We start from the raw sequence: 25637 nt of genomic DNA, 5'->3' as shown, positions 1-25637 counted from the left end.
GAAATGCCAGATATAGATGATGGGGGAATGGAGGCAGCAAACCACTTTGCCATGTATGTACCTATGCAACAACCCTGCATGATTGGCACATGTACCCCAGAACCTAAAGTACAATTAAAAAAAAAAAAAAGAAATATTTATGAATAAAATACTTTTTCATTTTTTTCCCTATAGTACTCCTTAGACGTTCCATTTAATAGGGTGGCAGACATAATAGCATTATTCAGTAATAGATTGTGTATTACTATTATCATTTAGTATATACTGGATATATGCCTATGTTTCTTAACATTTGACTCACCGTATAGCAGTTTTCAATATAATTGTTGAAAAAAAGAAAGGGAATATCTTTTAGTAATATTTTCTATAATTCCCAAACCAACCAATTCAACAGTTTTAATGATGGCTAAACTAGGTTTGGAATTTGCACTGAGAATTAATTTCTGTTTTCATTTGTTTTAAAACTGATGCCGCAGTTCTTCTTTGGCATTTAAGTATTCTTACACAAAACAGCCTGTAATTCCTGTTTGAATATTTAAGAAGCAAAATATATCCTTGCTACTCTCTTTTTTCTTGGTGATTTGTTCCCCCATAAGCTATCTGAGTAGGAATATATATTTGTAAATGGTTTTATTTTTGTGTGTCTTAAAGATAATACTTTATAGATATAATAAAGCCATATAAATCACCAGTATCTATGGTGATTCTATTTTGGAAGTTTGCCCTTGTTTCCTTCTGCCACTCATCTTTGGAAAGGCTGTGAAAACACATTTGACATTTTTGTAACTTTCATTCTGTGAATGTGTATTTAAAATGTTCTTAAGGTTTTCTGGTTAAAATACTTTGAAATAATTAAATATTAATAATAGTTCATTTCAACTGTGAAATTAGACTACTGTCTAAGACCAAGACATGAAAATGTCTATACCAGAGAGACATCTCATGTCTTTAAGTTCCGGTTGTTTTTATTAATTCTCTTATGTTCTGCTTTTATGAGTCCTGGTTGGACCCTTCCTTAAAAGGTAAAAGTCAAGATTACCATTAAAACAAGGAAGTAAGGTAGAGTGTCTGTCAGGAAATGAAAACCAATCAAATGGATTTTTTTAGGGCTTCCCAGCATTTCATGTAAGCAGAAGACCCCAGAGCTACCTAGGAATACTGCTTTTTTAGGAAGTTCATAGTACAAGTATGTTTTCCTTGTCTGTCTCTCTTATGCCTTCTCCTCTGTAACATATTTTTACATAGAACATTTAGTTTGGCACTTAAAGAGACAAGTTATTTTGGTAGGTTTTTTTTAGATTTGATCACCTAGTTAATTCATTTATAAAAATCATTTATATACTGATTTTAGGCTGGGCATGGTGACTCATGCCTGTAATGCCAGCACTTTGGGAGGCCACGGCAGGTGGATCCCTTGAGGTCAGGAGTTCGAGACCAGCCTGACCAACATGGTGAAACCCCGTCTCTACTGAAAATACAAAAATTAGCTGAATGTGGTGGTGCGTGCCTGTAATCCCAGCTACTCTTGAGGCTGAGGCAGGAGAATCACTTGAACCCAGAAGGCGGAGGTTGCAGTGAGCTGAGATTGCACCACCAAATTCCAGCCTGGTCAGCAGAAGGAGACTTCCTCTCAAAAATAAAAAAATAGGCCAGGTGCAGTGGCTCATGCCTATAATGCCAGCACTTTGGGAGGCCAAGGTAGGTGGATTGCCTGAGCTCAGAAGTTTGAGACCAGCCTGGGCAACACAGTGAAATCTTGTCTCTACTAAACTACAAAAGTTAGCCAGGCGTGGCTGCATGTGCCTGTAATCCCAGCTACCCGGGAGGCTGAGACAGGAGAATTGCTTGAACCCTGGAGGCAGAGGTTGCAGTGAGCCGAGATCATGCCACTGCACTCCAGCCAGGGGGCAGAGCAAGACTCCCTCTCAATAAATAAATAAATAAATAAATAAATATAAAAATATACTTATTTTAAATCCTTCTTTTAGGTTAGCCTTTCGAAGTAGTAGTATAAGTGAGTTTGTATTTCTCTTGTATTTTAAATTATTGAACATTTGAACTGTTGGTGTCACCACTAGATTTATTTTAATGAGTAAATGATGCCAAGGCTCTTGAGGGTTAGGGTAACTATGGTCATATTTTCACAAAATCATAAACAGAAAGAATTATTTTTTAATACTGCTACTAACCATATGTTAAAGGAGAAAATCAGCTCAAATGGGTGAATGAACTCTCTCTGGGTGAAATACCAGGGGGGTAAACCTTGTTAAGAAATTTATGTATGCTGTTATTTCAGATTACATCTGTTTACTGCTGTTAATGCTTTTTATTGTCTTCACAAAGCAGACTCAGACCAAAAAGAGAGCATTTCTTTCCCATTGTTCTAGCATGTATATGAATTTAAGGAAGGGGGTAGGCTGGGAAAATTTCAGAAGTAATCAGGCAAGAACTATTAAGAAAATGCTCAACTAAGCATACACTTGTTTAAACAACTATCAAGACTTTTTATTGCTTTTTTATTATTTGTTTTGGAGTGGGCAGTGGAATAAGACAAAATTTTCATGTGTACTCTTCAGCAAGGGACTCGGAAGTACTTATGTATCTGCATTATCTCATAGTACCCTTCTCATTTAAAATGAGGGGACACGTTCTTTTTCCTCATTTTCCTAATGGGAGGCTTGAGACCCAGAGAGGCCTAGTGGCTGGACCAGTGAGAGCATGGAACTGGAAAGGTTATTTTTTGACTCAGATTTGGCATTGGTTCTCCAGAGATGAGTAGGATGCGTGATATTGCTGTGTACATTCTAGGAAACTTTTTCATATTGGTAGGGCCAGTACATACTCCCTGGTTTTTTAAGGATTTAATTTGGCATCCCCTCCTTTTGTCATCATTGTAGGAGCTGTTTAGAAGTTCAAAAAGAATTGCTTATTCAATAGTCACTACTACTTTGAATGAAAATTCAGTGCTTTCATGTCACTCTGGCAAAATTAAGGAGAGTTTAAGACTTTCTGGTGAAGCCCCAGTAAAGCCCTTTATGTCTAGATTGTTGAGATTACATTCCTGTGCCTGACCTTTTTTTTTTGGCCTGAGCAGTACTAAGCATTTGCATATCACTTAAATGCCTTCAGAGTCTAGTTCCACTCCAGCACTGAGCAGCTGAGCCCAGTGGAAAGTTGGCTTTAGTTTTCCCTTTCGTATACTTTTCTCATCAGGGAGTGTTATGATTCTGGTTTGTAAGACATTCTTATAGTTTGGCTATATACTCTTTGCTCTGAAATAATAGACTATGCTCATTGCAGTATAGAAACATACTTGTTTTTATATCAGTGAATCAAGTTGTTTCCAAAATCTCGACATTTTTTTCCAGTCCAGAAGTTGTAGATCCTCTTAAGATGGAAACGTATGTTGTCTCCATCAGCTGTTATATTAGGCATTCCACCTACATATATTCAATATACAAGGTTGTCTTGGAGTATTTTGCCAGTAATGTGTTTCCATTTTCTCAAATTAAATGGAGAAACACAGGGTATCCTGGTCTTTTCTGAGCTTCACAGCCGAGTTATTATGAGACCCTGGGATATTCATGCAATTCTGTCTTGTAGTCTTGGTGTTTTGTAACATGAGAATGATTAACTGTATCCAGATAATCAGAAAGTTATTTGCTGTTCCCAGGTCAGTAGAGGGATGTTTCACCCAAATACTGAGAATTTTGATCTACTTTCTGTAGCTCCAGTTTGTAAGACTGGATCAGTGGCGGTGCTTGGTAGAGACCAGAGGCAAATCTTCTTGGATTCTCATTGAAAAAGCAGGGATAAAATGTTGGGATCAGTAAAGGAAAGGATAACTGTCCCCACTTTTTATATCTGCTGGTTTGGAGAATTGGATATGTTTGAAGCATCTACACGCTTACTTGGAGTGGGTAGGCTCTCTGGTTATGTCAACCCTTATGACTTCTCTTGGTGAAGAAGGCCAGCCTGGGAGCAGTGAGCCCTCTTCCTTTTCATTAGGTAAGTTCATGGACTCCAGTGACCAGTGTAGTTGTTCTGTTTGTTAATCCAAATTAAATTACCTTTCTAAAGAACAAGTGCCTATGAATACAGCTTTGGTTTTTTTGTTGTCTTATTGAGAAGTTTGCTAAACTCATAAAAATTGATCATTTCTAAAAGGCTTTTGATCTTGTATTTTCTGATGCCAGTTTGTTCTTTAGAAAGATTTCTTTTCACTTCTTACATTTAGGTGTAATTTCACCTTCATACTAAAATTCACCGCTTTCTGAGGCATTGAGCATAATCACGTTTTACCTAAACCCTCCCCTGTTGGCACATCAGTCAGTGAGACCTCAGCGTGGTTAGGTGGCTCAGTCATCAGAACTCCCCAGTGCGAACAATGTCATAATTACATTAACCAAATGTGACTGACATTTTGTGAGTTTTTCTGTCTTCATTAAACTTGTTCACCTTCTCTGAAACCCTTCATGCTGCACACTAGCACGGAGCAGCCGTATCCCTCGACCCAGCATGAGTCAGGGGTGCAGCCGCGATACCAGCCGTGAGAGCAGCCGAGATACAAGCCCTGCTCGGGGCTTTCCTCCACTTGGTGAGTACATGTAGGCGCTGGCTGAGGAGCAGAGTTCCTTTCCCTGCTCCACATGCTTGTCCGAGACACTGCTAGGTGGAATGAACTGCTTTTCCTCCTCCACTGTCCTTGTGATCCTTCCTTCTTTCTTCCCTCTTCCTTAGTTACCCTCTGTTGTCCCCCTCTGCATGCTTGAATTTTGGCAACTTCGAATTTTTATGTATTAGAGGAAAAAAACACCACTTCACTCTGTGCTGTTGTCATTGATGACCACTTGCTCCCAGGCAAGCCCATCTGTGTGGCAATTTCTAACCTAAGGCAAAACTCAGCCGAAGTTAGTTGCTGCTTAAAAGGAAAGTTAATCCAAAGTTTATCCTTGGTCATTGAATTGTTACAATTTATCTTTAATTTTACTACAGATCAGTCTATATGTAATTTAATTCAAAGAAGAAATCAAAGTGCAATTGCGATAATGCTTAGAAAAGTAAATGAGTTTTCTTTTTAGTGTTAATAGTCCTGCCTTCTCTAAAATGGACACATAATAAACCCTTTTTAGTTAGTATAAACTGTTAATGCCCAAAAGACATCTGTCAACACATACTTTTGTGCAAAGGAATATTTTATATTCTTCAATAATTATTTTTTGCTCCTACATTAAGTGCTGTACAGCTGTCCGTTTTTCTCTTGATAAGCATACACATAGAAACCATTTTATTATAATTAGACCTAGACCTGAAATTATGTGGATTTGTGGACTCCAGCAGTCTGCTAATTTTAACTCCCTAATTATATAACTGGTCTTTTGAAAATGATACATGTCACTACAAAAGAGGGATGTTAAATCAAAAGCATAAGGTCTTAGTATTTGCCTCTACCTGTCTCCTTCTGATGTCATTCACTTCTTCTGATCTCTTTTCCCTAATCAGTATTGGTAATCAAAATCTGGATATATTTCTTTATGATCCATTGTCCTTTATGAGGTTCTGAAAAAAGAACAGGAACCAGATGCCAAACCAGGTAGTACTAGACCATCCCCGTGACTTAGTGAGGCAATACCTGTTGTGAGTGTTCCACCATATTAGCATGAGCCCTTGAGTGGGGCAGCGTACCTATTGCCTGTCACCTATTCCACAGCAGTCTGAAGCATTACAGCAGAATTCTCAATAATCAGAGGTGGCAATGATGATTTTTTTTTTTTTCTGAATGAACTGGTGATTTTTCCTTTTAAATTAAGGCTGTATATCTTTGCATCCTTGCTCACTATTTGACCTTCTGAACAACCTATTATATGAGTAAACAGTTCAATTTTTTATTGCTTATTTTGTCTCTTAGAAGCAATTCAGTGTTTTCCTTTCAAATATGTATTGTTATTTTTGATACTGTGTATGGAAGCATCCTTTGGAATCTGGCATGTGGACCAGGCAAGGTGTGCTGAATTCTTGAGATCCTAATTGAACTCTGAGCGGTTGAGTGAATCTTGTCTGTTTTGTACATTGTTCGGTTAAATGGATCTGCTTAGCTGTCTTGGTGACAACCCAGAGTGTTGAAATGTGTAATTGCCACTACCAAGGCAGAAGGTGTGGGTCCTCATAGACTCTAGCATTGACTCATGTCTTCTGTTGTGGTCAGGGCAATAGTTAAGGACTTTGAGCTAAATTTTTCTATCATGCCTTTCCCTTACCTTGGGTTAAACCTGACCCTAAAACTTAGGTCTAACAAGAACAACAACATTGCTCATGTGTACCCACACCATGTGGAGCAGTCAGCAGGCATAATGCCTGTGATCCCTGTTCATCCTCTGGGACAGGTATTATCATCAGAGTCTTAGGGAGAATGAGCTACTAAGATCACATAGCTAAATGGTGGAGCCAGGGTTTGGATTCAGGTTTGACTTCAAACCTGCCTCATTTGGAAGTAGTTCTGATAATTCAGTGTCTTTCATTTGTTCCTTGAAAATGTATTAAATGCTTGTACTGAGGCTTCTGGGGGGTGGTTGGAAGAGGTTTCTGAGTCATTTATTTCCAGGCTTGGGGTTAGGACCTGGGAACTCAAAAGAACCCAGAAGATTGTTGTCCTCAGGGGAGCTTACTACACATCCTCTGAAGGTTCCTTCTTTAGCTCATCCATTTTAATAATCTCTTCCCACCCCTTTTGGAAATTAGTGAGATTGTATGTTAGGGCTTCTTTGAATCCACTTATATAGCCAACTTTCTTTGACAACAACAAAAAAATAATGATATATTATATTCTAGTGAATATATATTTTTGAGTTTGCATTTTTGTTGTTTTGGACCATTTTGATGGTGTGAATATGATGGTGATAATTGTTGATTAAGGGAAATCAAGGGCTCTAGGACTGCTGTAAATTAAGCTTTCACATAAGTGGGTCTACCTGGGATTCCAGTGTTGGTTGAAAACTTGTGAATGTGACAGAGGACTCATTGCATGGCAGATTTCTTTTAGAATATTCTGTTGAAAATGAACCGAAGAACCACTTTATAAGGAACCTATATATCAGGTACTGCTTAAAAACTTTCAGACTAAACTATCAAGACAGTGATGTGCTTGTACAAAAATGTATAGTTTGCTTCAGTCTTAAAACTAGATATTTCATCAACTTCCTTATTTAGGGAAAGTGATAATTTCATAATATTCGTTGCCAATTTATTTTTAATTTTTGTGAATCTTGAGAAAGAGATATTTTCCTTTTTTTGCAAGCTGGTAAAAATGTGTCCTTATTAACCTGGTAATCTTTGCTATTTAATACCACATGTACCATAGAGATGTACATTTTATAAAGTAACATGGACCTTAAAAAATTATATTGAAGAATTTGAGGTATTGATATTTTATGACTCAATATGAGAATGTTAACATGTACAGGACACTCTAGTAGTATGGATGAAATGTAGCACTGCTCAGCATTACTTTGTTAAACCTGTGAATTTTCTGTGGTATAATATTGTGAATTTTTCAGAGTAATGACTGGAAGCATATTATCTTTTGTTTTTCCTGTTGTGGAAAAGCCGTATGTTACATGGAACTGTGGTCAATAAGTTAATGTTTTGAACCAAGTCTTTATTTCTTAATTATTTCTAAAAGTTGTTTTCTTTCCACATGAGAACAGAATTTAGCATTTATTTCCTCAGGTTGATGGATTAATATGCTCATTAAGAATACTTGTTAATAAAATGATACTCTAATGTCAGATTGTAAATTGTAGGTTGCTCTTAACTGTTACTGCCACCACCAGCACCACCACCACTAACCATTGTTTAAGTGCTTTGTAATCTCTTTTAATCCTCTCAGTAACTCCCAAGAGGTAGGTACCATTAACCATTATTAGCACCATTTTATAGATAAGATATTGAGGCACAGATAGATTTAGTACTTTGCCCAATGTTGATCCTATGACTAGTTGTGATCCAGCCAGGGTTTACAATTGCATTACTGAGCTGGTGCTCATAACCAGTATACTGTAACTGCCTCTCCAAGGAAAATCATTAAACTTAATACAACTAAATTTCCAACAATTACACAAGTACTAATTAGGATATGGCCAGGCGTGTTGTCTTACTCCTGTAATCCCAGCACTTTGGGAGGTTGGGGAGGGCACATCGCTTGAGCTTAGGAGTTCGAGACCAGCCTGAGCAACATAGGCAGACCTCATCTTTACCAAAAAAAAAAAAAAAGCCGGGTATGATAGCACATCTCTGTAGTTCCTGCTACTTGGGAGGCTGAGGAGGGCAGATCTGCTTGAGCCTGGGAGACAAGGCTGCAGTGAGCCATGATGGCGCCATTGCACTTCAGCCTGGGCAACAGAGTGAAACTGTCTCAAAATAATAATAATAATAATAATAATAATAATAATAATAATTATGCAACAGAACAACAAACATTTTGACTGGGGAAAATAGAATTCCAGTTGTTGAACTCCCTTCCTGTGATTTCATTTTATTTCTGTTGAAGTAACATTATGAACTTCTATGCTTGTTTTTGGTGCATGGTTGCATATGCATCACATACTGATAAAACATCTTGTGAGCTGAGTTAATAATCCGTCTTACTGCCATCCCACTCTGGGATATAGATGGTGCTCCGTGACTCCTGCTGTTCTTCATGTTGCATATTTCCATACTGGCTGATGGAGGCTTCATGGCGTGACTATAACCCTGGAGTCCAAGTTGGTTGATGCATACTTAGTTTGGAGCACCTTTAAGAGTGCCTTTGTTGTGCCTGTGTGTTTAATAGCTGTGTGAAAGCCAGCTGGCCACCGTGGAGTTTGGGGATTGGCACTTGCTGTCCATTCATATCCAGCACCATTTCTTCTCATGAGAAAACATGGCCTTGTTGGTAGTGGTCCCTGCATTTCCTTTGGACTGTGGCATTTTCTGTCTCTGGTACTTCTGTGTTAATCCTGTGGGTGTTGCCATTCCTTTTACCTGCAGCCTCTCGACGTCATTCCAGGTCCACTAGTGCTCTCTCCACTGCTGAATCTGTTGGGCAGTCAGGTGAACAAGTGCTAACTGCATGACTTGGCTTCTTCATATGTTCTAGTTTCACACCCATGTTAACATTTGTTTTCATCTGTGTCGGCTAGCACTTGGCATGTATGTACCTCATATTTTTTTCCCCAATGTGCTTTAATTTTTTTAAGTTATTGAATGTTTATAGTTCTGTTAATAGGCTGTAGATGCTTTATAGCCTGTTTGACATTGTTTCTCCAGTATTCGTATTTACGTTAAAACAAAACAAAAAGCAGGGAAGTACTTCCTTCCTGCCACCCTGACCCCTGGAAAATAACCAAAATCAGGTATTATTTAGGGTTCCTGTGGGGCAAGGGGGCATGGATATTATCCAATAGATTCTCTCAAAAGTCTTTACTACAAATAAACTGTCACATATTAATACTAGTTATTAATGTCAAGTTTACATTTTTTGAGGTAGCACTTAGTTACCAGTGTTGCAGATTATAGCATACATAATTTTATATGTATGAAAATAAGTGTATTATTCTCAAAGTTTTATGGAAAAACAAGATCAGGATTCAGGTAATCAAGTCAGGCCAAAGGTATCCTTTGCAGCCTGCAGACTCCAAACCTTCTCTCTCAGCTCTGTTTAGCAATACTCAACGTCCACTGGTTAGCCCCACAGTGGCAAAATGTAAGCAAACAGTAATACATCAATTTGTTAGATTTAATGATGTTATTTTTGTATGCTAACAGTCCCTAATGACTACAGTTTTCTCAATTGAGTAAGACATAATCTATGAACTTGCAGACTGTTCATGGTGACAATTGTTACCGATTCACCGAATCAGGTATTTTCTCTTTTCTGCCTCTAAATGAAGCCAGCTATGCTTTTTTTTTTTTTTTTTCTTTGAAACAGGGTCTCACTCTGTCGCCCAGACTTGGAGTGTAGTAGCATGATCTTGGGTCACTGCAACCTCTGCCACCTGGGCTCAAGCGATCCTCCCACCTCAGCCTCCCAAATAGCCGGGACTACAGGTGTTCACCACCACACCCAGCTAGTTTTTGTGTTTTTTTTTTTTTATAGAAACGGGGTTTCATCATGTTGCCCAGGCTGTTCTCAAACTCCTGGGCTCAAGCAATTTACCCACCTTGGCCTCCCAAAGTGCTGGGATTACAGCCAAAGCCACCATGCCTAGCCTCCTATATATTCTAATTATATACACTTCCCTAAAGATTAGGAGCCAGACTGAGAGCATAGTCATACGTATTCTTCTCTTGGAAAACTGAACTTCATAATAGTATCAGAGCCTGGAGAATATGGAACAGATTTTACTCTGGTGAAAACATAAAGCTTATAATTTTGCTTAGATCCAGATAAACATTTCCCCTTAAGATTTGAAATTCAAATTGTCTATGATATGTATCAAATGATCTGTAGTCACTGTGTGTGGCAAAGCTGTATGCATCTTGGAAGCACAGAATAATCGCATTGTTCTTAGAGTTTTAATTTTGTGTCTGAAAAATCTGTATTCTCCCCGGAGCAAGAATTGCTGGCATGAAATCTCTCTTTTTTTTTTTTTAATTTTATTAGACTTTGTTTTATTTAAGTTTATGCTGGGTAATTTTTAAATGGCTTATAACTGAATTACTTTCATTCTGTTACTCATAAATCTACTATCTACCCTTTTTTAATGAAAAAAAGCTTGAACAAAGATCATCTGTAAAACTATGTGCACAGTAAATCTCACATTTACACTTGTTTTGTATTTCAAGTGATAAATATAGATAAATGTAATTTTTAATGGTCCTTTTTAGTTTATATGGCACATTACCTTTTAAGCATAATGGCTAAGATAACAGTTGGAATGACCAGCAAATGCATTAAAAAAGGGGATAGTATAACATACTATTTTTTTTTATAAAAATTCATGACTGTATAACTCTATTGCTTAGCAGTGTTTAAATTTTTCTCTCTGTGGTAGTGGAAGGTGTAATGTTTGAAATTGACATTTCTAAAAAGCTAAATAACAATTCACTTTTAAAGTTCATCAGTTTTGTAGGCACCGTCTTGTTACATATCTAAAATTTTAAATACATTGTTTTATAGGAAAGATAAATTCATGTAAAATAGATAATAGCTTCCCTTTTATTCTAGATGCTTCTAGAATATGGCTAACATAGAGATTTTCCTTGTCCAAATGATGTCTTATTTGTTAACACAGAGAAAATATTTTATCTTAACATTTTTCTTCCAAAGGTTTTTATACATTAGAATTTTAAATAAAATTGTTTTTACTGGTAGATAATGTATAACACACTTAATGAAGATACGACTTGCACTGCCTTTCTTCTAGTATAGTTTTAATCTCCAGCACGTCCTAAGGAAGGTTGGTTAGTTGATTTAATGGGACTTTAAAAAGTGAGTTTGCGTTTCCATGATCACTAACAAGTTTAAAATAGGTGCTTGAACTACTAAAATTTGTTTTAAATTCTTTAGATTCTTTCTATTTTATCTGTATAAAGATTACCATTCTAAATTATTTGAGGAACCCAGGTAAAACTTATACTGATATTACCTAAATTTTTAATGTTCTGCAGTGAAAGCGCTAGATTTTTTTGGTGATTATTTTAATAAATTGATTTTTAAGTAATTTTTGTTGACCAAGGCATCATGACGAACAAGCATCTAAAACTAAGTGAGTTTAGTAATAGTAAAACATAGTGACACTAACAAATATTTGCACAGAAATAAATTTAACTCATCTGTTTAAAATTTTAATTTTTTACCACACATTGCATTAGAACTCTTATGAAACCATGAAGCTTTCTAATTAGTTTCATCAAACATCAAGGCCACTTTTGCCTCTAAATGGAAAGCTAAATAGAGTAAAAGACTCAACTTAGAGCCCAGCTTCCTTTTATAATAAGTTACCCCTTCTCTCTCATATCTCAGAAACTTTTCAATAAAATATCATGTTTGAACAATTTCGAGTGACAGTGCTTAGTGGCACATAGCATTAAATGTGAGCAGCTTAACCTCTACCACTGGTAAAGAAGTCAAGTGTAGTTAAAATTGGCTGGAGACTTTTCAGTGCTTCTATCTACTTGGTGGGAAGAGGCAGGAGTCCTTGCAAGGAATTGAGATAATCTGAATTAAAGTGACACATCTTTTACTTTTGTTTTTTAAATAGATCGGTTTGGGCTTGGCCAGCCAGGAAGAATACCTGGTTCTGTGAATGCCATGAGAGTTTTGAGCACAAGTACAGATCTTGAAGCTGCTGTTGCTGATGCTTTGGTAAGAGGCACAGTATGTATATAAACAGAGTCTCTTTCAAATACTCATCTGCATTTCTCTCTGTCTTAACAGGAAATTGCCCCCAAATCAGGTTACTAAATCATCTTTGACACTCTTTAAAATTGTGTAACTGTTGGGTAAATGTGTATTGTTATTGTGTGCTTCTTAAACTTTTACCTCGCTCATGTAAGTGAAAATGGACTTTACAGAAAATATTAGGGTCAAGTATTTCTTATCTATGCTCTTCAGTATCAAGGAGCTTTTGATGACATTGGGCTTCTCGGCTGTCACTGGGCTTCTTTTTTTCTTTTTAACCATGTTTGTTTGTTTTTTTTTCTGGCACTTCTTTTTTTCCATTCTGTTGCTTCTATTGCTTTACAGATTTTGATGGCATAACCTAGACATTTTTCATAATAGTAGATGATAGAGTTTGAGATTTGAAAATCTTGCATTTATTCCATTATCTTGTCTGTATGATTTTATGTTGTTTTTCCTAACTCTTTGAGAATGGGAAGCAATGGTAGAGTATGTTTTTGCATCATTATAGTGTAATATCTGAAAAACATAAATGATCATAGATCCTTTAATGTTTTGGTTATACCAGAAAGTTCCTTGGTAGAATCAGCTTGTGGTCCAATTGCTTTTTAAAGATGCATTTCAGCTAGTCACACAGTCTCTTGCATATTCCAGTTTATGTGCTCAGCATTTGAAATGGGTGTTCTTTAGAACTCTCTGATCACTGGCCTTGCTTTTGCTGTTTTAAGATTTATTATCTTGTAAGGAAAAAAAGTATGTAATATTCTGCTTTTAGACTCTGAAGTTTTTAATCCAGCCATGTTTTATCAGATCACCATTCTATAGTTTATGACTATGGCAATTCCAGTTTTCATTCCTTCTTCTCTTGCCTTCATTTATTCTTCCTCAGTCAGGTTCTTTGACAAGTGTCTGTGAGCAAGCAGTTTGCTGCTCTCATAATGCTTTTCCTGTAGGTAAACTGCCTGGCCAGCTGTATTCCTCAACCTTATGTATAGAAGGACTTCTTTCTGTCAGGTGCTAGAGTTCAGGGTAACTGCTCTAACCATGGCTTTAAGAGTCAAGAGCTGGAACAGAATTCTCTGAAGCTGTTTGTCTTTCGAAGTTGCAGAATTTAGAATCTATCTCTTATTTGTTCAGAGACCCTGGGAAGTAGAGGTCAAAGGAGTAGGAAATGATGGATGTGAAACCCTTAGTTGAGACTTCCACTTAAGTCAAGGGAATTTCTTAGTTCTTTAAAGAACTGCATAAGGGACTGTGTGTAAAGTTCAAGGAGGCAGAATAGAACTTGAGAGTTTGAGCTTTGGCTTAACTTGACTTGAGCTTTTCTCTGAGCTCTAACTCGCATTAGATTCATGCTGCCCTTGTTACTTTTTGTCCAAAGTATTTAGTCTCTCCAAGTGACCTGCTTCTGAAGAGAAAACACAGAAATGGTACAGAATCCTTGCCTCACTGAATAGATGCCATGGGGCCAGAAAGAATGTCTCAGAGAAATAGATAGTAGAATTAATGGTGACCTTAGAGATTTGCCTCACTGGTATGGGAAAAGTTTTAGCAAAGAATTAGAGCAAGTCACCAGAAGGTCTTCTGAGACGTGAAGGAGGGTTAGAAAATGCCATTTTGACAGCATTCTTTATTATTATTCGCTTGATATGAAACGCTTGCTAACCTGTATTTTTGGTTTGCTAAGATATGTTTTGCTGTATACTTTTGTTGCAAGAACAATCCCTACATATGCTTCTGACATAATTCTCTATGCTTTTTCCCCATCCTTCAATATTTTCCTGCCTACAGCTGTTAGGAGACTCCAGGAGCAAGGTACCAGTGCTTTAACTTTTGTTTTACAACTTTATTGCTTCTGTTGCAAGTATATTTCTTTTAGAAGCTAGTGAAAACAAAAAAAATATGGTATAGTATGGATATTCTGGTTTCTATGATTTTGTTGAATTGTAACAATGTGATTCACCATCATTGTTGCCTCATGGTGGAGTCAGTCACCTTTCATGTACATCTGTTTCGGTATTTATTTTAAATGTCAAGCTCTGCTGCTGCTTCTAGTAGTGTTTCATTTTATTAACCCAATTTATGCCTATTCTTACGTCGTCATGATTTCATGAATGGATTTATCAACATTTTTCTTATTTTAGGAGTCTGGTTTATGTGTGACCATGTAATTTGTTATGTAAGCAAAAATGCTTTTGAGAGTAAAAGGGGGATGCTATTAATAATTATGTTATGATGGTACGCTTAAGGCAGAGCAGTCGACTCTGAGAAAGTTGGATTTATAATAATATGCCATATTATTAGAGAAGTGTATTTGTATGGTTTAAGCCAATAGCTATTTGTTTTGCTTTTTAAAATTCTATATAGTTGCTGTTATGTCATATTTATGGATATAACAGTTTTGTATTCAGGATCAGTGAAATGAGTAAAGTGGGTATTGTAGTCTACTTTAAAAGAAGCCTATTCGTGTTTCAAAACTCTAAATCTTTAATGCAAGTGGTCAGGAGTTCGAAACCAGCCTGCACAACAGAGGGAGATGACTTAGGAATTCTTTTATGTGGACTACTTCTGCCACTGACATTTCAAATTCTGGCTTTTATAGGAAACATAAATATTCAAAACAGTTTGCCCATAGACTATGCTCAGGATATATTGCTTTTGACTGGGGAGGGGCTGTTGGCTGCACATATTTGCAGTGTTCCAGGTGCCCAGCTGGAATATTTAACATATAATTTTATTTAATCCTCACAACAAGCCTGTATGATAGGTATAACTATTGTTGTCTTAAAGATGGGGAAACTGCAGCCAAGTGCTTAGGAGGCTTTCAGAAGTCACACAGCCCAGTCAGTGTTGGCACCAGGATTGTGATCTTTCTGTCTTCCTGTAAAGTCCACACACTTTACTAGAGGCCACACTCTTTCCCCTCTACTACAGAGCGCTTTGCTTATTAGTTATTTTACCTAATGGAAAACTGCTTTTCTGTTTTTATTTCCCTAATCTATAAGCACAGGAAAAGTGTGTCTGTGCATGTGTCTTTTTACACTTAACTGTTTGTTGTAGATTTTGTTTGGTACGACTCATGGTCATTTCTCCTTTCTATTTCGTCCTCAATCACTCCCACCCCTCATTGGACCTATCAGAAGAAGCCTGTGAGGAGGAGGTATGAGCCATATGGGATGTATTCTGATGATGATGCCAACAGTGATGCCTCGAGTGTTTGCTCTGAGCGCTCGTATGGCTCCAGGAATGGTGGCATTCCCCATTATCTGCGGCAGACCGAGGATGTAGCAGAAGTTCTCAACCACTGTGCTAGTTCAAACTGGTCAGAAAGGAAAGAAGGGCTTCTAGGCCTGCAGAACCTACTGAAGAGCCAAAGAACACTGAGGTGAGGACCACAGCAAGAATGTGAGCTAAGTTTGAATCCCCTGTTGGACTCTTCAGGGGCTTAAAGGGATTCCCTATAATTGACGGAGTCTTTAAGAGGTCCACTTGCAGGAACCGGCATTTAGTCATCTTGATACAAGATGCCTAAGATACAGTCCTTGCCATCCAGAGGCTTTGAAATATCTGGCAAATTTTTTTTTTCTTTTTCTCGAGATGGAATCTCACTCTGTTGCCCAGGCACGGCTCACTGCAGCCTCCGCCTCCCAGGTTCAAGCGATTCTTCTGCCTCAGCCTCTCAAATAGCTGGGACTACTGGCATGCGCCACCACACCCGGCTAATTTTTGTATTTTTTTTAGTAGAGTTGGGATTTCTTGATATTATTAATTAGCCAGGCTAGTCTCAAACTCCTGACCTCGTGATCTACCCACTTCGGCCACCCAAAATGCTGGGATTATAGGCGTGAGCCACCGTGCCCAGCCCATGTGGCATATATTCTACAGTTTATTAGGTTGATAAAACATTTAGGGTGGATACAGTGCCTCTTACCTGTAATCAGAGCACTTTGAGAGGCCAGGGCAGGAGGAGCACTTGAGCCCAGGAGTTCAAGACCAACCTTGGCAACAAAGGGAGACCCCATCTCTACAAAAAAATGTAAAAAATTAGCCGGATGTGGTGACATGCATCTGTAATCCCAGCTACTTCAGAGGCTGAGGCAGGAGGATTACATGAGCCCTGGAGTTGGAAATTGGCAGTGAATTGGGATTATACCACTGTGCTCCAGCCTGGGTGGCAGAGCAAAACACTGTCTCAAAAAAAACCAGACCGTGTATTTGGTTCTCTTATGTTTCATATTTGTCCAGTAGATATTATTTGAGAAATTTTGGTGTACAGTATGCAATTCAAGTAGAACAAAAAACAAAAAAAAACAACTGCAGGTTAGTATAGTTCATTATGCTTCAGGGTCCTAGATAAAATGTTTCAGTCTCAGTCTGGAAAATTTTGATATGCGTGTGCATATATGTAGCTTATAAATGTACATAGTAAGGAGATAACAAAATGGAGCCCTTCAAAATAGTAACAGCATTGTCTCTTAGATGGATTGTTTTTGCTTTTTTCTTTGTTTCTGTTTTATAAATTTTCTAAAATAAGCATGTATTACACATACCAAAAAAGTATATGGTTATGCCATATTTTGTCAAATCTAAGGCACCAAAGACACCCTTATTTTTATAGCCCTTTAATAAATGTTGTATATTAAGCCATGACAGTACAAATATGTCATTGATTATAAGATGACTCTCAATTACAGAGAAAGTTAAAACAAGAGAAAGGAGATGTGAATGGGAAGTAAGAAATGGGCAACTAGCCAGGCGTGGTGGCTCACGCCTGTAATTCTAGCACTTTGGGAGGTCGAGGCAGGTGGATCACGAGGTCAGGAGTTCAAGACCAGCCTGGCCAGCATGGTGAAACCGCGTCTCTACTTAAAAAAAAAAAAAAGACACACAAAACAACAGCAACTATGAAAAAAAAAAAAGGAATGGGCAACTTAGAATACATGAAATGCAATCTACTTTATCCTTTGCATAATTTTTGTAAGATAAATTAGCTGTCATAGATGGGAATTCCTCTTGGGTTCTGGAAAGCGAAGTGGGCACTGGCTAATGAGTCGCCCAGCCCTCACTGAGGTCCTCGGTCAGTCTGACTCCACCCTCCTGTACTCCAATCTGCCCCACATTATTTGTCTGTTCATGAAGATGATACAGGAAGTTTTGTCATGTGCCTTCTGAAATGCAGGCATCCTGTGACACTCTGGTGACCTGTCACAAACAAAAGATGATTTATGGCTGTTGTTCCTCAAGAATGTGTTTAATCCTGGTGGTCCCACTTTGTAGATTCTTAGTGTTCACCAAGTACCCATTGAGTAATCTCTAGAAATCTGTTGATCTGCATTAGTCTAATCTAGGTTGCATCATTAACAATATTGACGGGTCCTTGAACCAATTGTTTATCCGCATAAAAGGGGATTACTCAGGGATGACTTGCGGAAAAGAAGACCTTTCTCTCAAACTTTAAACATGGGACTCAGTGGTAGTCAAGGACCAGAAAAGGCAGAGGGCACCAATGTGAAATGAGTGTTTGCTTTGTCCTAGGAACAGTAGAAGGTACAATGTGTTATCTTTTTTAATTCTCTCAGCAACCACGTAACATAATCCTTGTCCTGTTTGACCAATAAGGAAAAATACAGACTTAAAGATAGCAGAATACTTTGTTACTTATTTATGTATTTTTGAGATGGAGATTCGCTTGTCTCCCAGGCTGAAGTGCAATGGCATGATCTTGGCTCACTGCAACCTCCGCCTCCCAGGTTCAAGAGATTCTCCTGCCTCAGCCTCCTGAGTAACTGGGATTACAGACAGGCACCTGCCACCATGCCCTGCTGAGTTTTGTATTTTCAGTAGAGACAGGGTTTCATCACATTGGCCAGGCTGGTCTCAGACTCCTGACCTCAGGTGATCCACCTGCCTTGGCCTCCCAAAGTACTGGGATACAGGTATGAGCCACAGTGCCCGGCCCAAAGTACCTTATTTACAGCAGAACTGAGATTAAAATCCCGGTCTGTCTGACCCTGAAACACATGCTGTTCTTTTTTTTCCCTTTTTTTGTTTTTACCTCTCATCACAATGCAGGATAGGCATGCTTTTTAAAGTTTATTTCATTGCTTTTCAGTTGTGGCATGTGGAAAACACAGCTTGGATAAAATGAAAAGGATTTGGTCCATAGCTTTGTCACTTCCAGATATGTGAGCTTGTACCCACTCAGTCTCAGTTTCTTCATTTTAAGATGAGAGCAAATCTCTTGTTTTGTCTTCCTGTTTGATTTAGCCATAAATTAGAGTTTGTGAAAAGACATTGTTATGTAGATATAAATTGTGTAAAGCTTACATAGTTGACTGATCAAAAAAATTAGCCAGGCGTGGTCGTGCAGACCTGTAGTCCCAGCTGCTCGGGAGGCTCAGGTGGGAGGATCACTTGAGCTTGGGAAATCAAGGCTGTAATGAGCTATGATTATACCACTGCACTCCAGCCTGGGTGATAGAGTGAGACCCTGTCTCAAAAATAACAAAAGTAATAAATTCATTGATTTCTGTTTTATTTCTTCTAGTCGAGTTGAACTGAAAAGATTGTGTGAGATTTTCACCCGGATGTTTGCTGATCCTCATAGCAAGGTAAGTCTGGAAGTCATGCCTGCCTTATCTGTCCCCCTGCATGTCTGTGTGCTCTGTGTGATATACTACCCAAGAATGAGAGAGAATTCCCTGTAGTGCAGTTCCGGCCTTAGAGAGTAACACCAATTTCAGCACTAGTTTATGTTACACCTTTTAAAAATAGAATTCTTGGAAACTTTAATGTGCATAAAATTTAAAGTTAAATAAGTGTGCTTCAAGTAAGAGTTATCAGGGAGAGAATCAGATGGTCTTTCTTATATTTTTGTATGTCTCCTGTTAGCCAAACAGTGAGGTAGGTGCTAGGTATAAGATTATATTATAATGTCATGCATGTTTTGATGTTAGAGTAATGAAGAAAAATAAGTATATAATTATTTTTGTATCAATATATCCTCATAGGACAAGATAGGAAAATGAAAGTATTTAATTTAATGGATTTATTGGAAAACCAGGTTATTTCTTAAAATAGGATTTTGCTGTTCCCAAGAACTTGCTGAATGGTGATCACTTAGCTGGTGCCCACACCTCCTGAGGGCCCAAGGAAACACTAAGCCCGAGGAATGCTTTTTTTTGACAAGAGAGCCCCAGCTGAGGGGGAAACACCCATGAGTATGGGACAGAACACTTTCCAGGGGTGAGAGAGGGACTCTTTAAAGTTTACTTGGAGTCTAGATTTTAAATAAATACCATTATTTGGGAGAAGACCCTTAGAGACTATCAGATACTTTTAAAGGAAAAAAGTGGAGGGCGGGGTGAAAATATAGGGAAAGGGGTAAAGGGCAGAAGTGAAGTGTAGAAATGGATAGAACCTTAAATGAGCAGAAGCAGATCTTTAATGCTGACATGGAGGATTAACCACCGTTTTCCTAGTAAAGATGGTCTCCTCCAAGTCTTGCTAGAAGAAAGAAACCTGTGATGGCCAGAGAGCCCAGCCAGTTATCATCATCTTCTTTGTTTTCCTATCCTTGCTTCCTCATAGAAATTGTCCTTGAAATATGAAACATCCATCCACCCATTCATTCACCCAGTCATTTAACATTTACTGAGTACCTGCTCTGGGGCAGGGATACAGAAAACAAGATATGGCCCCAGCCTTTTGAGGTGCTCATGAGAGTAAAGGGGAGTGAATGCAAGGGTTCTCCTCCCCTCCCCCTACAACAGCTCTCCTCACTATCAGTCTTGAAGCATGTCTTAAATTTTCTGCTATGACCCTCATAGCAAAGTCAACATTAACAATATTAATAAAAATCCCCCAGGCACTCATGCCTGTAATCCCAGCACTTTGGGAGGCCAAGGCGGGCAGATCACTCGAGGTCAAACCTCGAGTTTGAGACCAGCCTGGCCAACATGGTGAAACCCTGTCTCTGCTAAAAATACAAAAAACTAGCTGGACATGGTGGCATGCACCTGTAATCCCAGCTACTCAGGAGGCTGAGGCAGGAGAATCACTTGAACCTGGGAGGTGGAGGTTACAGTGAGCTGAGAATGTGCCACTGCACTCCAGCCTGGACAACAGAGTGGGTGTCAATAAAAACCCAAGAAAGACTGAGCCTAAAGGCCATGTAGATATCCAAAGATAAAATTTATCAAGATTTTTCTCTACGGTAGTGTTAAAAGCAGTAAGATTTAATGCATAAGCATAATTAGAGTCTTAAGATTTATAACATGAGAGCTATTAGATGGTTTAGAACATATGATAAATTTCTGTTACCTGTCACCCCTAGATTGCTGATTCAGAAGCAGAATGTGAGGATAAAGAAGGAAATTTGTTTCCATCAGAAGGCTCTTGTACAGTGAGTTTGGAGGTCTCAGTTTAGTTAATATTTTTTAGCTGCCTGTAAACTAAGCCAGGTATCCCATAGCTAGGGCTGAATGACCTTTTTCCTGAGCTGTCTCACAGGAGACCCCTGGTGGTGAATAGTTGCTGTGCTAGAAATGAGATGGTATAGGATTCCTGGGTTGTCCAAAGTAGAACAAGTTTCATTAACAAGGTAGGGAAACTCAGTGCTACTTTTCTCTCTGAAATTGGTTCAGAGATATTCCACTATGGACTCTATTTCACCTAAGCAAAAATCATTACACAACAGCATGAGAATTATGTTAATATATTTTATTCTAAGCTGTAATCATCTGTTACTTTATAATATCTGAAATAGGCATACATCAAAATGATGTGAAAAGCAGTAGCTACATAATAGTGAGTAGGGGTTTTTATTAGCTCCTTTTATAATAGTGTTTGTTGACTGTTAGATAGTGAATAAGAATAGCATTAGGACAAGAGGATTTGTTGTTGTTTAAGAAAGAAAACCTTCAGGATTAAAATCAGAAAAGTTAATTTCTCTCTGTACTGCCTTTTAAAGGCTTATATTGAGGAAGGAGAGAATATTTCATCCGTTTGTAGTCTTTTCAGGTTTTCTTTAAAAAAAAAAAAAAAAATGCATGAAAATTGTATTAATTCACTGCCAACTAACATGGAATTTGTTTTGTTGCATGGCCTGGTTTGCGGTGGAATTCACAACAGAGAGTAAGTTCCATTCCTTTTTTCTTTATCTGTTTTCTGCACTACATTTTCCTTCTGTGCTATGAACAGTCATTAACAGGGTTAACCTAAGTTACAAGAGGCTGGGCAAAGCACGCATGGGCATTTTGAATGTTTTGTAGACTTTGGAGGAAATTGTGAATTCAACATGTGAAGTACTTGGTTTTCATTTGTGTCTAGGTTTTCAGTATGTTTTTGGAGACTCTTGTGGATTTTATAATAATTCATAAGGATGACTTGCAAGACTGGCTTTTTGTTCTTCTCACACAATTACTTAAGAAAATGGGAGCAGATTTACTTGGATCTGTGCAAGCAAAAGTTCAAAAGGCTCTAGATGTCACCAGGTAAGTGTTTAAGGGTTAGGTCCATTTTCATGTTGCAGTACTTGTAGGTAACTTTTTGCCATGGCCTTTGTCACCCACTTGAATATCTGTTACTCAGTTCTCATGTTCTTTTGTTGACATATTTGTTGATATCCCACCAATCCATGAGATGAAATACCATATCATCCTTGTGTTGATAGTACTTTTGTGAGTATTTAAGACATACGTAATAAACAAATGTAAAACTTTAGAACTTCTCTTTTCATTAAAAAACATTAAAAGAGAACATTTAGAATATTTGTTTACATTTTTCTGAAGACCTTAGTATTTTTATTACTTCAACTTACAAGTCATACTAGAGATTTTTTTTTTAATCAGTGTATCATGTAGAGTTTCCATTGGTCCAGGAAAAGTCTAAATTGATAGTACATTGGCTCAGAGATTTGCACATTTGCAGTAGTTGTGACCCTTCTAGCTGTTATGAGAAAAGAAAAGCTGCCGAAGCCCAGAAAAGTTAGAAAAAAACTACATGCTGCTGCTGTTCAGAAAACTCTTCACTATTGTCTCTGCAGTTGTGGGTCCTCAGCATGCAAGTATGAGAATTAAACATCTCAGAAGACAGTTTGCAATAATGTCTTGGTTGTGATTTGGTGGAAGATGGAGGGAGGAATGTCAAATTGGTGAACTTTTTTAAAGAACAAAGGAATAACTTCCAAGTCACTCAGAAAATTATCAGGACAATTACTTTTATAAGTTACTACAAACTGAAATTACTCTAGTTATTATAGAATTTCAAGATGGAAGGACCTTAAAGGTGATGTTCATTTTATCAGTGAGAAACAGACACTTTGCCTTAACTTTGTGTTAGTGGCAGTTTAGGAACTAAAATCCAGGATTTCTGATGATTGCTCTGTTGTCTGTTCCTGTTGCTGCAGGCTGTCTTGTGGGTGTGTGTCCTCACCTCCTGTGGAGACAGGGGGTGGTACAGATAGCACTAGAACCTAGAACCTTCTCTTTCTGGCTCTCTTGACTAGCACAATAGCACATCCTGCCCTGCCGGCCATCCCTATGCATGCAGCTGTTACTTGACTCTGACTTCAAAGTATGCATGTGTTCCTCTACACTGTGATGCCAGCTGTTTTCTTATGGCCCTTGACCCTGTCAATCTGTGTAATTGCATTGCTGTAGAATTGTATTATCCAGAGAGATTTCCCTTCTGGTTTTCAGTGAACTCAAAGTAATGTACTTGCATCTGTTGGTAAGGCCATAAAAAAGGAGTAATAATAAAATAAATAAATAAAATTAAAGTAACATACTACATTTGCACTAAAGCTTGGAAACTTTGTCATTCCTTTGCATGGTTAATTTTAGTGGAGTTAAGGAGCATTACAGTACACCATTATACCAATGGATTATAAAGGTGTAGCCCAGATTGACTGAGGGTCTAGGCTGATAAGCTGGTTATCATTAAGTGGAGTAGATAGGAGGGTTATTGATAGGCTGGGGCCAGTTGTGGCCAGGTTGGGACATGGGCCCAGTAGTACCAGACTTTTCAAGAGAGATCAGAAATATGGATTTGGGCAACATATTTGAGAATTTTTTAAGATACTATGAAGGCCAAATAAAACACATGTAAGCCAGGCTTGGCCTGTAGATCACTTAATTTAGGTGAATGTACCAATGACCAGATCCATTTATAGTTTTGAGAATGGTAGGAGTATTAAGATTATATTTCTAAACTTTGATGATTAAGGAATACAGTCGTGCCCTCCTGTTAGTTTTCCTTTAAGAGTTGTAATCTCAGTAGATTTGGTCTGAGTGCCTAAAGCATTTTTAACATTCTCTTCTTTTTCTCAGCAATTCAGATGCACGGCTCTTTAAGCTGATCTAGAATCAGTCAGTGACTATTAATAGGAGGTTTTAGTGATGGCTGAGAATTGCTTCTCAGTTTATAGACTTGAGTGCTAATCTGCCTCAGTTTCCTTTCCTTTGGCTGTACCTAACAATGGCATATTTCCTGATTATACACACCCATTATTGAAATGTATTCTCCATCCACCCCATGCTGCCAGAAGAAGGGAGAGACATTTTGTGTGTGGTTTGTTGACATAGTCACTTAAATCATCTATACTAAAGTATATTTTCCTTCCTGAAGTGATAGTCAAAGATTCCAAGATACAACTAGATGGTGGGAGGAAGGGGTACTATTGGATCAAGTTTACTTTTTATTAGTAATTATAAGGATGATGACACTGGTACCTAATATGTGCCATGTGCTTTTTATTTTTGTTGTATGATTTTATTTACTTTTCAAATCAATTCTGTTTGCTTCATTTTAGAGAGTCAAACCTGTTTCTTTACTTTTTTTACTATATTTATGTAGATTGGGAAAAATCTCTAAGAGAGTCCAAAGAAAGCAATGTAGATATTTGCCTTGCATTTATCTTTCCTGTTAATATGGAAATTATATCACCATTATCCACAGGGGGCTCCATTGTGCAATTTTAAACTAATACTAGTAATTACAGCATTTTAACAGAAAGAGCAGTGACTCTTTGGCTGAGAGCCCCTGAGGGTTACTTGATTGGATCAGAGATGCATGATGACCACAAGAAATAAGATCAGTAACAGGCAAGAAATGGATCAAAAGAAGGGGCTTCTGGGACTCCAGGCTTCTGTGTGTGATTTGTAGCTGGACAGGAAATGTTTCATCGCCGTCTCACAGGCATTCTTCTGTGGTATACAGGGACCTTAAGCGGTGACCAGGACCAAGGATGACAATACGGTTAGTTTAAGCAGGGTCAGCCGTAAGCAGCCCAGTCAGGATGTAAAAATGAGATTTGGGTATCAGGAGTGATTTTTTTGTTTAATCAATATCCACAAAGGTGGCTGGAGGGAAAATGAGCAAATCCCTAGAAAGGCAGGTAGAAATTTCTTCCTTAGTTTACTGCTTAGTCTTAATTTTTTAAATAGCCACTCAGAGTAAGTTCAGTTTATGTTTGGGGACTTGAAACAAGATTTTCCTTTTTCCAGATTTTCTGTATAACATGTATTACTTTACATAAAATGAAAAGCACTATTTATTAAAAATGTGAACAGGGTTTTACATATATTAATCTATAATGGTATGCTTTTGTTAAATAGTTTGACATTGTTTTGTAATAAATTTCTTTAAAAATGAGCACTTTTCCCCCCGCCCCAACCTAGGGACTCCTTTCCATTTGATCAACAATTTAACATTTTGATGAGATTTATTGTGGATCAAACTCAAACTCCAAACCTCAAGGTCAGTAATTACTTGTCATTACAATTCAACCCTGGAACTCAAATTTGCTTAAATTTACTTTTGTTTATGCGTGACTCATATTTAGCTATTGTGAATAAATCTGCTGTGACATTCCTGTTTGATTCTTTGTGGATATATGTTCCTGTTTCTCTTGGTTAAGTACCTAGCAGTGTATTTGCTGGTTCATTGGGTAGGTATATGTTTAGCTTTATAAGAAATTTCTAAAATGGTTGTACCTACCAGCATTTCTAAATTTGTATTCCTACCAGCAGTGTATGAGAGCTCTAGTTTTCCTACATCCTTACCAACATTTGGGCAGTACTAGTCTTTTTCACAAGTAATATTTAAACTAGAAAATTAAGACATTCTAGTGTGTAGAGATAGGTATCTTATTGGAATGTTTAATACTAACATTCTAAGATGTGAAAGTTAATTGTTACATGTTGTGGAAAATCTTACCTATAGTAACAAGACCAAATTTGAGGGAGGATGTGTGTTA

The 25637-nt window shown here is 37.8% G+C and overlaps 1 protein-coding gene across 7 annotated transcripts in view; it reads left to right on the top strand.

The window, feature by feature from the left end:
* Positions 1 to 25637, top strand: part of CLASP1 (cytoplasmic linker associated protein 1) — a 284571-nt gene that overhangs the window by 205978 nt on the left and 52956 nt on the right. For 3 of the 7 annotated variants that reach the window (XM_064382848.1, XM_064382845.1, XM_064382846.1), the window contains 5 exons: positions 12240 to 12343; positions 15520 to 15764; positions 18927 to 18990; positions 21710 to 21873; positions 25060 to 25138. In XM_064382848.1, coding sequence (XP_064238918.1) covers positions 12240 to 12343; positions 15520 to 15764; positions 18927 to 18990; positions 21710 to 21873; positions 25060 to 25138 — 656 coding nt within the window. Of the gene's footprint in view, positions 1 to 4489; positions 4598 to 9024; positions 9088 to 12239; positions 12344 to 14170; positions 14195 to 15519; positions 15765 to 18926; positions 18991 to 21709; positions 21874 to 25059; positions 25139 to 25637 lie in introns of all 7 variants that reach the window. The other 4 variants (XM_064382847.1, XM_064382844.1, XM_064382842.1 and 1 more) reach the window with 3 other exon arrangements.

This window comes from Aotus nancymaae, unplaced genomic scaffold (genome assembly GCF_030222135.1).
Source record: "Aotus nancymaae isolate 86718 unplaced genomic scaffold, 86718_ANA_hifiasm-v0.15.2.pri h1tg000029l, whole genome shotgun sequence".
NCBI classification, from domain to species: domain Eukaryota; kingdom Metazoa; phylum Chordata; class Mammalia; order Primates; family Aotidae; genus Aotus; species Aotus nancymaae.
This window is presented reverse-complemented; position numbering and strand designations above follow the sequence as displayed.